This window comes from Ornithorhynchus anatinus, chromosome 7 (assembly GCF_004115215.2).
Source record: "Ornithorhynchus anatinus isolate Pmale09 chromosome 7, mOrnAna1.pri.v4, whole genome shotgun sequence".
NCBI lineage: Eukaryota > Metazoa > Chordata > Mammalia > Monotremata > Ornithorhynchidae > Ornithorhynchus > Ornithorhynchus anatinus.
Genome location: NC_041734.1, coordinates 1,871,735 through 1,888,937, shown reverse-complemented (window position 1 = coordinate 1,888,937; position 17,203 = coordinate 1,871,735). Strand labels below are relative to the sequence as shown.

Below are 17,203 nucleotides of genomic sequence, written 5' to 3'. Positions count from 1 at the left end.
CTTAGACGCTGGGAGGGGGAAGGCCTAGCATTTCCTGCCAGAGACCCAGCAGTTCGTTAGAGGTGAGGGGAGGCACTGAGCGCTTCCTGCTGGAGGTGTGGGGGGCGAGGAACCCCTGACGCGTCCCCTTAGAGGGGAGGGACCTAGCACCTCCTGGTAGAGGCGCAGGGTGGGGAGAAGAAATTTAACACCTCCGGTCAGCACTTCCTTTTTGGGGGAGACACAGACCTTCCTGGGAGAGGTGTGGGATTCGGGGGGCGGGAATTTAGCGCTTCCCGTTGGAGGGGGACGTAGACCTTCCTGGGAGAGGTGTGGGATTAAGGGGGGAAAATTTAGCACTTCCTGTTGTGGGGGGGGGACATAGACCTTCCTGGGAGAGGTGTGGGATTGGGGGTGGGGGAAACGTAGCACTTCCCGTTGGGGGGAGACACAGACCTTCCTGGGCGAGGTGTGGGATTTGGGGGGGGGAATTTAGCACTTCCTGTTGTGGGGGGGACATAGACTTTCCTGGGAGAGGTGTGGGATTGAGGGGGGAATATTTAGCACTTCCTGTTGTGGGGGGGGGGGACATAGACCTTCCTGGGAGAGGTTTGGGATTAGGGGGGAAAATTTAGCACTTCCTTTTTGGGGGAGACGCGGACCTTCCTGGGAGAGGCGCGGGGTCGGGGGGGGGGGGGAAACGTAGCACTTCCCGTTGGGGGGAGAAGCAGACCTTCTTGGGAGAGGTTTGGCACTGGGAGGGAAAATTTAGCAATTCCTGTTAGAGGCAGGTGGGAGGGGAAGAGATGAGCACTTCCCGTTGGGAGGGCGGGGGAGGAAGCGGGGGAGGGGAAGACCTGACAGTTCCTGTTAAAGGGAGGGGAAGACCCAACGCTTCCTGCCCGCGCCCTCCTCTCCTCCCACTCCCTTCGGCGTCACCCCGACCCGCTCCCTCTCTCCGGCCCCTTCCCAGCCCCGCGCCGCTTCCGTCCCTGTCCGTCCTTTATTTATTCGTATCGACGCTCCCGCCAGACTGTCAGCTCGGTGCGGGCGGGGGATGGGTGTGTTTCTCGCCGCGGTGCACTCTCCCAACCGCTCAGTACAGTGCTCGGGACACGGAAGGCGCTCGATAAACACACGGACTGCCCGGCTGACCGGAGACTTGAGTGGAGGCTCCTGGAGGGCGGGAACGACGTCTTCCACCTGCCTGGGACCCCCGCACGGTCAACGGTCAATGAGTACATCCTCCCTCGGTGGGCGCGGCCTTCCAATCCCACCCCCCCCGATTCCCCGTCCACCCTCCGGAAAGGATTTTCCAATCCGGACGTCCCGTGTCATCTTCCCCCGCCTTGGGCTTGCCTTCTGCTTTATAAGCGTCCCCCCGGTCTGTGAGCTCGTCGTGGACGGGGAACGTGACCGTTTTCGGTCGTAGCGTACTTTCCCGAGCGCTCGGTACAGCGCTGCGCACGCGGGAAGCGCTTAATAGATACTCTTGGAGGAATGAACGGACGGATGCGTCCTCCCGGTTTCCCTGAACCGAGTGCTCCATAAAGACTCTCGCTGTCGATAATAAGAATGACGATGATGGTACTTGTTGAGCGCTGACTACGCGCCAGGCACTGTACTGAACCCAGACGAGAGGGTCCCCCGCGTAAAATCCCTGCCTTTCCCCTCATTTTGGCGCGTGAAGGCCAGCCCCGCCAGCGTGAGGCCCCGGGCTCGGTTCCGGCCCCGGCCCTGCCCCCGGCCTGCTCCGGCCCCTCGGCCGAGTCGCCCGCCCTCTCGGGGCCTCGGCCTCCTCCCCTGTAAAACGGGGAGAGGATGAGCGGCCCGTCCCCGGCGGGTGACCCGCGCACCCTCTCCGTCGAAGTGTCCTCTCCCGAGCGCTCGGCACGGCGCTCCGCGCACCGGAAGCGCTCGGTACCGATCATCCGGGAAAACGGAAACTGAAACGGGCGGGCGAGGCCGGGGCGGGGGGCCGTCGCCCTCGCCCACCTCGGGTCCCCGCCGTCCGGCCCGTCCGCCCCCAAGAGAGACCAGAAGACGCTTCGGCCTGTGAACCGGGGTGGTTTCTTTACTGCGTTCGACCCCGCACGCTTAAATTCCAACATGCCGATACAGAGGGCTGCTGCCAGAAGACCTCCACCTCGGCTCCCGCGGGCGGGCAGGGAGGGTCCTCTCCTCCCTCTCGCCTTCCGGTCGGCTCCGCCCCGCCCGCCGCCTCCGCTCCGGACGCCCCGCGGCGATGGACCCGCGACCCTCCGGGCTTTGGGGGGGGGGGGGCGGGGCGGCGGCCGGGGGGGGCGGGTGGACGCCCGCCCCCATTTGCCACTCTCCTCTGCCTAAGTCTCCGCGTGCCGGAGCTGACAAGTCACACGTATTCAAAGAGAACGAAGAGCGCACCGTGGCTTGCCTAAAAAGATAAGCTGCGTGACTACACATGAAGACAATTACAAGTCTCACCGCGCTGTCATCGGTTAATTTTAAAACAGTCAAGCGTCAATATCGTCATTATCGTTATTATCATTACGATGACGGTTTTCGTTTTTTTTAAAAAAAGAAGAGTAAAGCGAAACAAACTACGCTAACGAAGACAACCGCCCTACCCGAACCGAATCCGAATCGATCTTCGTCCCTCGCCTGTTCCTTTTCGTTCTGCTTCTCCCCCCCTTCGCTAACGCTTCGTTATCTTTCTTCCCTCTCCCCCCCGGTCCGCGGCGATCGCAGGGTCCGGCGGCGCGATGGGATTTCGGCCGCCCCCGGCTCGGCGAGTCCGTGATCTCGCTCTCGGGTGCCGGGGGAGACGGTCCGAGTCTGACACCTGCCCCCGCCCCGCCCTCCCGCCCCCCACCCCCCGGGTCGAATCGACAGTACCGTGCGCGTTATCTCTCCCGTTAGCATCGCGTCGTCTTCGCGTGAGACTCCGGTCGCGGCGTCGGTCATCCGTCCCCTCGGACGCCCCGTCGCGCGTCGGCGGCTTTATAAGGGCGAAGTGGCCGTGACGGGCTTCGGATCCTCACGGTGCCGAGCGACGGGGCCCGGGTCGCCCTGCTCGCCGTCCGCCTTCTCTCCCGGGTGCTTGGCCGCTCTGAAAGATTAATACGTCGAGGAGAGCCTCGGGCCCGGGGCGGACGCGTCGGGAGACGGGTTTACGAGCGGGCGGCGGGGAAGGTTTACAGGGCGCCCCCGTCCCCCTCCCGCCGGAGGGGGACGGCGACATTTACGGGCGGCCGGGCCGCTGGAGAGACGGGGGCCGGCGGGGGCCGGGGGGCGAGTGTCTCTCATTAGGTTCGTCGCCGAAAACGGGGGGGGGCCGATCTCGGGAACGCGCTTCCCGGGCTGGGCCGAGGCTCTCCTTCGCCAGACCGGAACCGCCGGTTTTCCGCCCTGACTCCTCGGGAGGCCCGACGGGACCGAGGCCCGGGTGACCCCCGGAACCATCTCCCGCGGGGCCGTCCTTCGACCGTCGGGCCGGGCCGATCTGGGATCCTAAAATGGGGGGGTCGGGTTCGGGGGCGTTCAGGACACCTCACGGGAAAATAGAATGGCTACGCCGAAGGCGAGAGGAGGAGAAGAAGGAGGAGGTGGAGGAGGAGGAGGAGAAAACGCTCCCGCCATCCCTCGCTCCTCAGGGCAGGGGCCTTCTTGCCTCCCGCGTGGGGTCGGGGAGGAGGGTGGCCACCTGGACGGCGGGAAGTGGCTCGGAGGCGGTCGGCCAATCAGTCGATCGTATTTACTGAGCGCGCACTGCGTGCTGAGCACCGGACCGAGCCCTTGGGAGAGGACGCTAGAACAACAGGAGAGACGCACTCCCCGCCCACGACGAGCGCCTGGGAGTCAGAAGGATCTGGCTCCGCTCCTTGTCGGCTCCGTGACCCCGGGCGAGTCGCTTCGCCGGGCCTCAGTTCCCTCATCTGTGAAATGGGAAGACCGGAGTCCCACGCGGGCAGGGACCGTGTCCAACCTGATTAGCTTGGCTCTACCCCAGCGCTCACCACGGTGCCTGGCACAAAATGAGCGCTTGAAAAACACCATTAGAAAAATGGAAAATCCCGACCAACAAGCCGGGTCTTCCGACCTAGGGTGTGCTGCGGGCAGAGAACCACGCGATGGTGACGGTATCCGTTAAGCGCTTACTACGTTCCAAGCGTTGGGGGAGATACGAGGTCATCGGGTCGTCCCACGTGGGGGTCTTGGTCCCCATTTTGCAGACGAGGGAACTGAGGCACAGAGAAGCGATCTGCCCAAAGCCACCCGGCTGACGAGCGGCGGAGCCGGGATCGGAACCCACGACCTCCGACTCCCGGGCCCGGGCTCTTCCCACCGAGCCCCGCCGCTTCTCTACATCGTCCGATACCGTCCTCTCCCAAGCCGTCGGTCGAGCGCTCCGCAGGCGGTTAAGCGCTCAGAACGGAGGCCGGATCGACGTCCAAACCCGACCGAGGGAGTGAGAGGTCGGGGGCCGTGAACGGCGCCGAGGCCGAAGCGGGTGGCGGGGGCGACGCGGGATCCCTCTGCAGGGAAACAGAGGGCCGGGGCGACGCTTACTTTTCCAGCGAGCCGTTCCCCATCTTCGGAGCCCCTTCCACCGGATCCAGGCCCTGTTCCGAGAACTGTTTCAAGGCGCTTAGGGCGGCCTGGAAAACAAGCGGGAGAGACGGGTGAGCCCGGGGCGGTCGCACCCACACCAGCCGGAGGAGAGGACCGACGGACGCTAGGAACGGGGCGAGTGCCGCGGGGAAGGCGGTGCGGCCTAGCGGAAAGAGCTAGGGGCGACCCTTCCGGTCTCCGGACCGTCGGCGCGTTGCGGGCAGGGGACGCGGCTGGTTGTCGTCACGTCGTGCCCGCCCCGGCGCTTCGTTCGGAGCCCCGCGCACCGTAAGCGCTCAGTAGGTACGACTGACGGACAGCCGGCTGCCTGACCGACCGCGTGACTTTGGGCCAGTCGCTTCACTTCTCTGGGCCTCGGTGACCTCATCTGTCAAACGGGGATGAAGACCGGGAGCCCCAGGTGGGACAGGGACCGTGTCCACCCCGATTAGCTTCTAGCCACCCCTGCGCTCAGTACAGAGCCGGACACATAGTCGGTGCTTAACCAATACCTCTAAAAAGAAAAAAGAGGCTCGAACCTTCAGCGGAAGGAGCCCGGACGTAATGAGGGGTGCCGGGGGCAGCCGCTGCTGTCCACCACAGTCATTCATTCACCCGTCCGTTCGTTCAGTGGGATTTACCGAGCGCTGCCTGCGTGCAGAGGACTGTTGTGCTGAGCGCTCGGGAGAGTCCGCCCCGGCGCCGGACGGACACGTCCCCCAGCCCGGCGACGGGCCTCGCCCGCGTCCTTCCGGCGGGGCGGGCGGGCCCTTGGGCGGAGGGCCCGGGGGGCTGGCGTGGGGGCGGCCGGGGGTGGCGGTTGCCGGCCGGGAGGCACCGAAAACGCAATCGCGGTAAGGTCTGAGCAACGGGGCCCCGCTCCCGTGCCCGCTCCGGACGGTTCCCGCCGCGCCGGAAGGCCGGGTCCTTCGTTCCGTCCGATTTCTCGGGCCTTCCCCGTGCGAACTAAGCGCACGGGAAGTACGATTCGGCAATAGGTGGAGACGATCCCCACCCGCGGAGGCGGGCCCGGGGCCCGGACGGGTCCCGGGCCGCCCCTTCCCGGCCCGCAACCGCCCCCCTCGGCCGGGCACGGGCCGTTCCGTCGGTCCGTCCGTCCCGTTTATCGAGCGCTTACTGGTGATAACCATACTTAATTGACGACGGTATCCGTCGAGCGCCCACTCTGCGCCAGGCGCCGTACTAAGGCCGGGGTGGGTCCGAGCGAATCGGGTCGGACGCGGTCCCCGTCCCCCGGGGGGCTCACGGTCTCCATCCCCTTTCTCCGGATGAGGGAACTGAGGCCCGGAGTCGTGAAGCGACTCGCCCGAGGTCACGCGGCGGTCGAGGGGCGGAGCCGGGATGAGAACTCGGGTCCCTCTGACTCCCAGTGCCCTCGCCGCCGAGCCGCGCCGCCTGTCGAGCGGGCGCTCACCAGATACCGCTGAAATAATAATAACGATAATGATAAGCAGGCAACTTCCAGCCGTAAACGGCCCCCGGCGTAGAGACGCGGGAGCGCACCTGCTCCCGTCCCGGCCGAAACGTGGGCCGGCCCCCGGCTCCCGGGGGGGGGGGGAGACCCTTCGCTCCGTCCCCACCCGGCCCGCGTCTCGCGTCTGTTCGATCGGCGTTTCGGGGGGGTCCCCCGGGAGCCGTCGGGCCGGCCCCCGCCCGTCGGGGTCCCGCGAGGAGGGGGCGACTCCGTCGCTCGAGGCCCGAGGGGATTTTCGGGATTGTCTCCGGGGGCGGTGGCCCGGTCTCCGGAGAGGGGGTGTCGGCTTAACTGGCGCACCGCTAAAACGACGCTCTCTCCCTGACGGGCCTGGGGATGCGCAGAATTCAATAACGACAACGGCAATCGGGGGATTTAACGGTGGTATCGCTTAAGCGCTTACTATGCGCCAAGCGCCGGGAGGGGATACAAGGCGATCAGGTTGTCCCCCGTGGGGCTCGCGGTCCTCATCCCCATTTGACAGAGGAGGGGACCGGGGCCCAGAGAAGTGAAGTGACTGGCCCGGAGTCACCCGGCTGACACGGGGCGGAGCCGGGTTTAGAACCCACGACCTCCGACTCCCAAGCCCGGGCTCTTGCCACTGAGCCACGCCGAGCTTACCGCGTGCCAGGCTCCGTACCGGGCGCCGGGGCGGCCACGGGCAAATCGTGCAACACGGCTCAGTGGGAGCCGGAGGATCGTCCCCGTTCTCCGCACGCGGTCCCCGCGGCCCAGAGACGTGAAGCGACCGGCGCGAGGTCACCCGGCAGGCGCGACGGGAACCCACGACCTTCCGGCCCCCGGGTTCGACCCGCTCCGCCGCGCCGCCTCCCGGACCGGGGGGGGGGGGGGGGCGGCCGACGGCCGGAGGGGCGGGAGCGGAGGTGACCTCTCCGACCCCGCCGGGCGCGGCTCCCTCGCTGGCGTCGGCCCGCTTCTCGGCGGAGGCTTCCCTCTCCCGTCCGGACGGCATCTGCGCGGAGGACGGGAACACCCGTGTCCCCACAAGGCTTCCCGACCGGCCTGGAGCCGGGCCGCCCCCCGCCCCCCGGCCGGGCCAACAGATGCTTCCCCGCGCAGCTGGAAGCGGGCCGGAGGCGGGAGGCCGGAAGGCCGGCCCCCCGCTCCCGCCCCGGGGGCTGCCGCGGGAGCGGTCGGACGGGGGCCCCGTCTCCCCGCCTCCCCAGACCGTCGCGGTGACGGTATCCGCCGAGCGCTCCCCGGGTGCCGGGCGCTGCTCTGAACGCCGGGGTGGGTGCAGGGGAGGCGGGTCGACCGGCGGGGGGGCGGCTCACGGATTTTTAATCCCCGTCTTTAAGGTCGAGGTGACGGGATAAACGAGACCGGTAGCGGCTTAGCGGCGAGAGCCCGGGCTCGGGAGTCGGAGGACGTGGGTTCCAATCCCGGCCCCGCCACCTGACGGCTGGGTGACCCCGGGCGAGCCGCTCCGCTTCTCGGGGCCTCGTGTGGAAAACGGGGACGGAGACCGCGAGCCCCACGTGGGACAACCCGATGACCTCGTATCTCCCCCGGCGCTTAGAACGGTGCTGGGCACGTAGTAAGCGCCTGACAAACACCAGTGCTATCATCACTATCGCTTCTAAGTGCGAGCAGACGAACCGATCGATAAAACAGAGCTACGGACAGGAGTGCTGTAGGGATGAGGGTCGGGGTGAACGGAGGGGCTCGCCCAAGGTCACACGGCAGACGGGCGGCGGGGCCGGGATCGGAACCCACGTCCTCCGCCTCCCAGGCCCGGGCTCCTTGCGCCGAGCCACGGCGCGGCGTCTCGGCGTCTCTCCGTGGACTCCGTCCGAGGGGCGGAGGTGGAGCGGGCCCGGGGGCCCGCGGTTTGGACGGGGGCGATTTCGAACCCGCCTCCCCCGGCAGTCGGCGGCGAAGCGGCTGGGCTCTCCCCGCTTCCCCGCGGGGCGAGCCGAGGTCGCCCCCCGACCATCTCGCTAGGCCACACGCTCGACGGTTAAGCGGCGGGGTGGCCGAGCGGGCAGAACCCGGGCCTGGGAGTCGGAAGGTCACGGGTCCCAATCCCGGTCCCTCCACTTGTCCGCTGGGGGACCTTGGGCGAATCGCTTCGCTTCTCCGGGCCTCAGTTGAGCGGGGGATGGAGACGGTGAGCCCCACGGGGTGGACGGGGACCGTGTCCGACCCCATTCGCTCGGATCCACCCCGGCGCTTGGTGTGGTGGCTGGCACGTAGTAAGCGCTTGACAAACACCGTGATAATAGTTATTAATGTTATTGAAGTGCCCGGGGGGAGGTTGACCGGGTCGCTCTCTCTGGGCCTTTCGCGGTCTTCCTGTCCCCAGAGGGGCGGGGGAGAGGGGAGGCCCGGCCCAGGCCGTGACGGGTGGTTCCCTGAGCCATTCGGGGGGCGGGGGGAGGCCCTCCGCGGACCTGGGTTCTAATCCCGGCTCCGCCACACGGCCGCCGTGTGACCTTGGGCGAGTCGCCCCCTTCTCTGCGCCTCGGCGACCTCCTCCGTAAAACGGGGACCGCGACCGTGTCCGACCTGCTCATCTTGCTTCCGCCCCAGCGCTTAGAACGGTGCCTGGCACATAGCAAGCGCTTAACGAGAACCGTCTAGAAAGGAAAATGACGGGTCCGACAGCGTCGGGTTCCCTCACGGGAACGGCGCTTGGCACACGGTAAGCGCTTAACCGATACCACCGTTATCATTATTATCTAAAGCGTTGGCGGTGGGGGGCGTCTATCAGGCCCCCGGGCCGACAGCGCCGGCGACGCGGGTCCGGGACGGCGTCGGACCCGATCAACTCGGATCTACCCCAGCGTTCGGAACGGGTCCGGCCCGTCGTCGGGCAGGGATCGTCTCTCTCTGGTGCCGGGTGGGACTTTCCAAGCGCTTGGCACAGCGCCCTGCGCACGGTAGGCGCTCGACAAATACGACCGAATGAAGGAACGGACGCGGGGTGGATTACTATTACGACGACGGTATTCGTTAAGCGCTTCCGACGTGCCGAGCACCGTTCTAAGTGCTAGGGGAGATACGCTAGAGCACGACCCCGGCGGGGGGAAGGGGCGGGGATGAAGCAGGGTGACCGGGCTTGGGTTCTAATCCCGGCTCCTCCTCTCGTCTGCCGGGTGACCTCGGGCGAGTCACTTCGCCTCTCCGCGCCTCGGTGGCCTCGTCGGTAAAATGGGGATGAAGACCGTGAGTCCCACGTGGGACGACCCGATCGCCTTGTATCGACCCCGGTTCTTGGCACGTAGTAGGTGATCCGCGGTTACCATGATCATAACGTCATCGTCGTTACTGCTATTATCGACCGAGCTCTTCCAGACCGATCGGCAGGAACGCGGCGAAACCACAGAGCCGAAGGGCGAGAAACAGCTCGGCACCTCCCGACGGCGATGGAATTTCCCGTCTCCCCGGGGGGGCGGCGGAGGCCTGCAAAAATCCATCCGTCAATCAACTGTGTTTATGGAATGCCTACTCGGGGCAGGGCACCGTCCTCTCCCAAGCGTTCAGTCCAGTGCTCTGCACACGGTCAGCGCTTGTTACACACCACTGATGGTTTAATTCTAGCGACACCCCTCCTCGGGCGGGGCCCCGCCGAGAACGTGATTTTGTTGCCTTGTTTTTGTCCGTCCGCCTCCCCCGGTTAGACCGCGAGCCCGCCATCGGGCAGGGATGGTCTCCCTCTGTTGCCGAACTGTCCATTCCGAGCGCTCAGGACAGCGCTCTGCGCACGGTGAGCGCTCAATAAATACCACTGAATGAATGAGCCGGGTCACGGCCGGGCCCGGCGATTCACCAGCCTCCCGGCTGGCTTGGCCGTTGGACTGGTAGCCCCCGGGCCCGGACGGGAAGGTGCAGGATTCCACCCCCGCACCCGGCTCTTCTCGTCCGTGTCGCCGCCGACCCCTGGCCCGCGTCCCGCCTCCGGCCCGGGACGCCCCCCCCCCGCCTCAGATCCCACAGACGACGTCTCTCCCCGGCTTCGAATCCTGATCGCGGGCCCGCCTCCTCCAAGAGGCCTTCCCCGACCGCGCCCTCCTTTCCTCTCCGTCGCCCCGACTTCCTCCCTCTCTTCGTCCCCCCTCCCGGCCCCACACCGCTCAACGTCCACCCCCCTCATCGATTTCTTTCTGCTCGGCGTCCGTCCGCCGGTTGCGGGCAGGGACCGTGCCCGTCGGAGTGTCGTACGTGTCCCCTCCCGAGCGTTCAGTCCCGGGCCAGCGCCGGCTCGGCTTTTTTTTTTAGAGCGTGCTTGACGGTTTTCCCGATTCGAGCCAGATGTGACCAGCTGGAGGAAGCCTTCTCAGGCCCGGAGGCCGTGACATAAATCTGGAGGGGGGCGGGAGGGGCGGACGAGGAGGAGGGGTGCGGGCTGAGCCCGCCCGGCGGGGGGAGTCGCGGAGGGGCTGGTTTCGGGGGGCGGCAGCTGGCCGGGTGTGGAAGCAGATGTGCACGCTCTCCGACGTTCGGAGGAAAGGAAAATAAAGGTTCTCGTGGCCTGGCACCGAAGAGGACGGCTGGCGGGGGGAGGGGTGTTTACGGCGTGCGGGGGGGCCGGCGGGGAGGGGGGGCCGGGTTCCGGGGGGGCCCCGCCGACGCCCGAGAGCCCGCCGGCCCGAACCGGACGCTCCCCTCCCTCGTCTCCGGGTGGCCCAGGGGCCCCGGAAGGCCGCGGCCGGGGCCGGAGTAGACCACTGACCGGTCCACGGGGGCCCGAGAATAATAATGATAACGGCGGTATTTGCTGAGCCCTTACTGTGTGCCGGGCACCGTTCTAAACGCCGGGGGGATACGAGGTCATCAGGTCGTCCCCCGGGGGGCTCACGGTCTCCATCCCCGTCTGACCGAGGAGGGACTGAGGCCCGGGGAGGCGAAGCGACTTGCCCAAAGTCACGCGGCTGACAGGTGGCGGGATCAGAACCCGCGACCTGCGACTCCCAGGCCCGGGCTCTTTCCACTGAGCCACGCTGCTTCGCCGACAGTGCAAGTCCCCGAGGGCTCCGGCAGGCCGCGGCGACCGCTGACCGGCGCGCGGCCCGCAGGGGCCCGAGGAGGCCGTAGCCCTCCGGACCCCGCCGTGGCCGCGGGGTCGGGGGGTCGGGAACGCGAGGGTCTTTACCGAGCGCTTCCTCTGGGCGAGACCGCTGGAGCGGGCGCTCGGGAGAGTCCAATACGGCAGCGGAACAGACGCGCTCCCTGCCCTTACGGCCTAGGGCTTCCAGGGAGCCGCGGGTCCGCGACTGCCCCGGGAGGGGGATCGGCGGTCTCCGGACGGGAGGAAGCCCGGGGCGGGGGGAGGGAGGGTCAAAGATCACGGCCCCGAGACGACGACGACGACGTCGGGCCGCCGGGCCGCAGCCAGGATTTCGGCCTGGGGGGTCCGTCGGTCGATCGCGTTCACTGGGAGCTTAATAATAACAAGCGTGGCGTCTGCAAAGCGCTTACTGCGTGCCGGGCGCCGTACCGAGCGCTGGGGTGGATACCGGGAAATCGGGTCGGGTCCAGTCCCCGTCCCACGGGGGGCTCACGGTCTCCATCCCCGATCTACCGAGGAGGGAACCGAGGCCGAGAGAGGCGGAGCGGCTCGTTCCGGGTCACCCGCCGGGATCGGAACCCACGACCTTCTGACTCCCGGGCCCGGACTCCGTCCCCTAGGCCACGCTGCTTTCAACTCCTCTGGACGTCTCTCGGGCGCGCGGTACAGTGGCCCGCTCACTCCTCGAGGGCGGCATCGTGCCTACCGTCTCTCCTGTCGTCCCCCGAGGGCCCGGTCCGGGGCTCCGCACACGGCGAAGCGCCCGAGAGACGTCCACTCATTCATTCGGTCGCGTTTATTGTGCGTCTGCTGTGCGCAAAGCGCTTTACTGAGCGCCTGGGAGAGGACGACAGCGGAATAGACAGGCCCGATCCCCGCCCACGAGGAGCACGGATCGACTGACTGGGCTGGGAAGGGCAGGGAGAGTCTAGAAATCCCGCCGCGAGACGGCGTAACTGGAACTTCCCGGAGCCGGGCGAGGCGGGGAGACGCCGGTGCCGGCTGCGGGGACCGGCCCGGGAGAAGGGCGAAGCCGCCCGGCGGGAGCTTTGGAGTCCCACCCGACCCCGGGCGACGTATCGGCCAACGAAGGGGCCCTCGGGGAAACGCGCTCCTCGAGGAGCCCCCGAGGAGGAGCGGGCCGTTGGCGACGCCCCGGGAATTCCGGGGGTGGGGGGAGAAACGGGGCGGCGGAGAACGAGCGGGAAGTGACGGTGTCGGCTTGGATTTCCCGTCGAGGTCATTCATTCATTCATTCAATAGTATTTATTGAGCGCTTACTACGTGCAGAGCACTGTACTAAGCGCTTGGGATGAACAGGTCGGCAACAGATAGAGACGGTCCCTGCCGTCTGACGGGCTCACGGTCTGATCGGGGGAGAGCCAGGGGGAGGTGCGGGTTCTGCGGGAAGCAGCGTGGCTCAGTGAAAAGAGCCTGGGCTTCGGAGTCAGAGGTCACGAGTTCGACTCCCGGCTCCGCCACTTGTCAGCCGTGGGACTGTGGGCGAGTCGCTTCACTCCTCTGGGCCTCAGTGACCTCATCTGTAAAATGGGGATTAACCGCGAGCCTCACGGGGGACGACCCGATCACCCCGTATCTCCCCCGGCGCTTAGAACGGTGCTCGGCACACAGTAAGCGCTTAACAGATACCAACATTATCATTAATCCCGGCTCCGCCGCCTGCCCGGGGGACCTTGGGCAAGTCGCTTCGCTTCTCTGGGCCTCGGTTTCTTCTCTCTAAAACGGGTCCTCCCTCCCGCCTCAGACCGCGACCCCGTGTGCCGGCCCGCATCCACCCCGGTGCTTAGAACGGTGCTTGGCAAAGCGCCCAATAAATAGCCGCTGGAGAAGCAGCGTGGCCCGACGGCTAGAGCCCGGGCCTGGGCGTCAGAGGGGCTGTTTCCTAATCCCGGCTCCACCACCTGTCTGCTGGGCGGCCTCGGGAAAGTCACTTCACTTCTCTGGGCCCCGGTCCCTTCATCTGTAAAACGGGGATCGAGACGGCGAGCCCCGCGTGGGACGAGGACGGTGTTCAACCTGATTAGCTCGTATCTAGCCCAGGGCTCAGAACGGTGCCCGGCACGCAGCGGGCGCTTCCCAAATACCGTAAACACCGCTCAGGCGGCCGACGGTTTCACTGTGCCGTCGAGCTCCCCGGAGCACCAGATTTTCCTGTCCCTCCTTGGAGGGTTCAAGCTTCCCGCTCGGGCGTGGGCAGATTTGATTTTTTGAGAGAGGCACCGTTCCCTCTGGGGTCTCATCCGCCGAGCCTCTTGAGAAAGAAGCGACTTAACAAAAAGGAGAATCAGAATCGCCACTGTGGTTATTACACGGTGACGACGATGATTATCACGGTTACCGCGGTGGCGGCAAGGGTCGAGCGTCTCCTAGGTGCGAAGCCCCGTGCCGAAGGCCGCGGGAGATACGACGCCATCGGGTCCGCCCCCCTCCCTCTCCCACTCGGGGCCCGCGGTCTAGAGGAGCCGCGCGGCTCGGCGGAAAGAGCCCGGGCTCGCGAGTCGGCGGTCGTGGGTTCGAATCCCGGCTCCGCCGCTCGTCAGCTGGGTGACCTGGGGCGAGTCGCTTCACTTCTCTGCCCCTCGGTCTCCCCTTCTGGAAAACGGCGACAGAGACGGTGAGCCCCGTGTGGGACGACCTTTCGTTCATTCGGTAGTATTCACTGAGCGCTTACTATGTGCAGGGCACTGTACTAAGCGCTCGGAATGGACAATTCGGCAACAGATAGAGACAATCCCCGCCCAGTGACGGGCTCACAGTCTGATCGGGGGAGACGGACGGTTAGAAACAACATAATCGCGATAAACAGAATCGAGGGGATGGACCCCCTCATTGACAATATAAATAGGATGATGAAAAAAAATATACACAAATGAACCTGATAACCTTCTATCACGGTGCTCGGCACATAGTCAGCGCTTAACAAATACCGTCATCATTATTATTCTTATTATAGGGGAGGACCGGCGTCGAACCCCCATCTCCCAGACGAGGGCCCAGAGAAGCGAAGCGGACTGGAACCCGGGTCCTTCCGACTCCCGGGCCCGGGTCCTCCCCTCCCGGCGACTCGGACACGGAGCCCGTCGCCGGCGGGGAGAGCACGGCCCGCCTCCGAGAGAGCTGCGGAGCCGGGAAAGGCAAAGCGGAGACGGAGCCGAGGCTGGGGCCCCGCCGGTTCGAGTGACGTGGGCGAAACCTGGAGACGGTCCAAGGCGGGGAGGGAAATCACGAAAAGAGCTCGTGAAATGGGTCCCCGGAGAAGCGGCTGAGTGGATGGGGGCTCCTTCACCTGTCAGAGAGACGGCGGAGGGGGCATCAGGCGGCTGTCGTTTAAACACCCGAAAGCACCCGAGACGTCGTCAGCGGCGGGTCGCTCTCCCGCCGGGGGCCGGGAAGCGCGAGGAACAACTTTTCCTCCTTCAGAGACGCAGGAGGAAGGCTCGACCGGGTCTCTTCTCCCTTTTCGGGGAGTACGCGGGGGGTCGGCTCTCTCCCGATCCATCCGTCGGTCCATCGGGGATGTACGGCGAGCGCTTACCGGGCTCACGGCGCTCTGCCGAGCGCTTAGCGGGAGACCGGCGCGGGGGAGTCGGTGGACACGGTCCCTGGGGGGCCTACAGTCTAGAGGGGGAGGACGGACGGAGGACGGCGCCGCCCCGGGGCCGGGACTCATACGTTCGCTCAATCGGATTTATCGAGCGCTTTCCGTGGGCGATGCGCTGCTCTGAGCGCTTGGGAGAGGACGGTGCTCGGCACATAGTAAGCGCTTAACCGATCCCACCGTCATTATTAGTATTAGGAGAACAACAGACACATTCCCTGCCCACGACGAGCTCGCGGTCTAGAGGGACAGAGCCGGAGCCCCCTCGAATCACGGCTCTGGGGGTCTAGGATGCGCAGTCCGGTGGCTCGTTTTCACGGTATTTGCTAGGCGCCTACTCTGTGCCAACCGCCGGGGTAGATTCATCCGCTCGTTCGATCGTATCCGTCGAGCGCTCGCTCCGAGCCGATCGGGGGGGGGGGGGGCGGGGGGGGCCGCAGTCCACGTCCCCCACGGGGCTCCGGGCCCTCGCCCCCATTTTACAGACGAGCTCGCTGAGGCCCAGAGGAGCGAAATGACTTGCCCGAGGTCACGCCGCAGGCGTAAATCGTTCCCACTGATGTCCGGCTCCCTCTCTCGACTGTCAGCTCGCCGCGGGCAGGGACCGTGTCCGTCCGCTGCGGTACCGGCCTCTCCCGAGAGCTCAGTACGGTCCCCTGCACAGGGTGAGCGCTCAAAAAAACGCGACTGACCGAAAGCGAAAGATATCGGTCCCGCCCCCGGACTCGTCGCTCTGCCACTGTTTATGTTCCGAAGCTCCTCGGGCCCAGATGGGAAAACAAAATCTCTAGGTCCGTCGACCCTTACGTTCCCTCCCTTTCCGAAGCCGAATTATTTGGGTTGAACACACGGGTGGGCGGGAGGAGGTAAATCCCCAAACAGGAGCAGAGCGGGAGCGTGGTCCAGTGGAAGGGGCCCGGGCCCGAGAGTCAGAGCGCCCGCCGGGTGACCCTGGGCCAGTCACTTCACTTCTCCGGGCCTCGGTTCCCTCATCTGGAAAACGGGGATTCAATCCCTGTTCTCCCTCCTACTTCAGCCGGGAGACCCGTGCGGGACAGGGACCGTCTGTATTATATAATAACTGTGCTATTTAAGCGCTCGCTCTGTGCCACGCTCTGTACTAAGCGCTGGGGAGGATAGAAGCATGCGGGGTGGGATACGGTCCCCGCCCCCCTTGGGGCTCACGGTCTTCACCCCCGTTTTCCAGATGAGGGAACTGAGGGCCAGAGAAGTGAAGTGACTTGCCCAGGGCCACAGGGCAGACAAGTGGCAGAGCCGGGATCAGAACCCGGATCCTTTTGACTCCCAGGACCGAGCTCTATCCACCTGGGCCTGCTGCTTTTCTTGTATCTACCCCAGCGCTCAGTACGGCGCCCGGTACGTAGTAAGCGCTTAAGCTCCTCTTCCCCCTCCCGCTCCTCCTCCTCTTCTTTCCCTTCCTCCTCCATTCCCAACTGCTCCTCCTCATCTTCTTCCTCCTCTTCTTTCCCTTCCTCCTCCACTCCCGCCTCCTCCTTCTCCTCCTCCCTGTCCTTCCCCGACTCTTTCCCCTCCTCCTCCTCCTCCTCCTCCTCCTCCTCCTCTTTTCCTTCCTCCTCCATTCCCAACTGCTCCTCCTCCTCCTCCTCCTCATCTTCCTCCTCTTTCTATTTGTTCAGCGCTTACTATGTGCCAGGCCCTGTTCTAAGCACTGGGGTAGATAGAAGCTACTCAGGTCCCCGTTCCATACAATCCCCTCCTCCTCCTCCTCCTCCTCCTCCTCCTTTTTTTCCGGTGTCTGTTAAGCACTTAGGGACTGTTCTAAGCGCTGGGGTCGATACAGAGTCATCGGGCTCCACGGGAGGCTGTGTGGAGCGTTCGGGAGGGTCTAGTACGCCGGAGTGGGTAGCCTCCAGTCTAGCGGCGGACGGGGAGGAGAGGGAAACCGCCTTGCGCTTCCGCTGCCCCTCGCCGGGCCCTCCGTCCGGCGAGCCGCACGTGGGAGGCGCTCGATGAATGCGGCGGAGCGTCTCGCGGCGGCAGACTGCGGGAGAGGCCGCTATTCCAATAAATAGACACGTACCCTGCCCGCGACGAGTTTACGGTCTAGGGGGCGGACAGACAAGACATCGACAGAGATAGATAAATGACAGTAACTAACTGAACACCTACCCTTCCCTCTCGCGTCTTCCCCTGCACCGGATCCTCTCTCACAGTAATGATAATTGACGGCATTTAAGCGCTTATTATGTGCCAAGCGCCGTCCTAAGCGTTGGGGTTGCCACAGGGCATCGAGGTCGCCTCACGTGGGGCTCACGCTTTGAATCCCCCTCTGACAGATGAGGGAACCGAGGCCCAGAGACGCGGTCGCAACGGCAGACGGGCGGCGGAGGCGGGATTAGAACCCACGTCCTCTGACTCCCAAGCCCGGGCTCTCGCCGCCGAGCCTCGCCGCTTCCCCTCAGGGTAGACACCACCACCGTCCCGGGGCCCCGGCCCCGACGGTCTC

The 17,203-nt window shown here is 65.7% G+C and overlaps 1 protein-coding gene across 5 annotated transcripts in view; it reads right to left on the bottom strand.

The window, feature by feature from the left end:
- Nucleotides 1-2,258: 2,258 nt before the first annotated feature.
- The window catches only part of STAU2 (staufen double-stranded RNA binding protein 2), a 92,589-nt gene continuing 77,644 nt past the window's right edge, over nt 2,259-17,203 (bottom strand). For 2 of the 5 annotated variants that reach the window (XM_029068992.2, XM_039912495.1), the window contains exons 13-14: nt 4,528-4,616; nt 2,260-3,067 (exon numbers count right to left, since the gene is read on the bottom strand). In XM_029068992.2, the coding sequence (XP_028924825.1) occupies nt 2,959-3,067; nt 4,528-4,616 (198 nt within the window). In that variant the 3' untranslated portion in view covers nt 2,260-2,958. Of the gene's footprint in view, nt 3,068-4,527; nt 4,617-17,203 lie in introns of all 5 variants that reach the window. The other 3 variants (XM_029068994.2, XM_029068995.2, XM_029068993.2) reach the window with 2 other exon arrangements.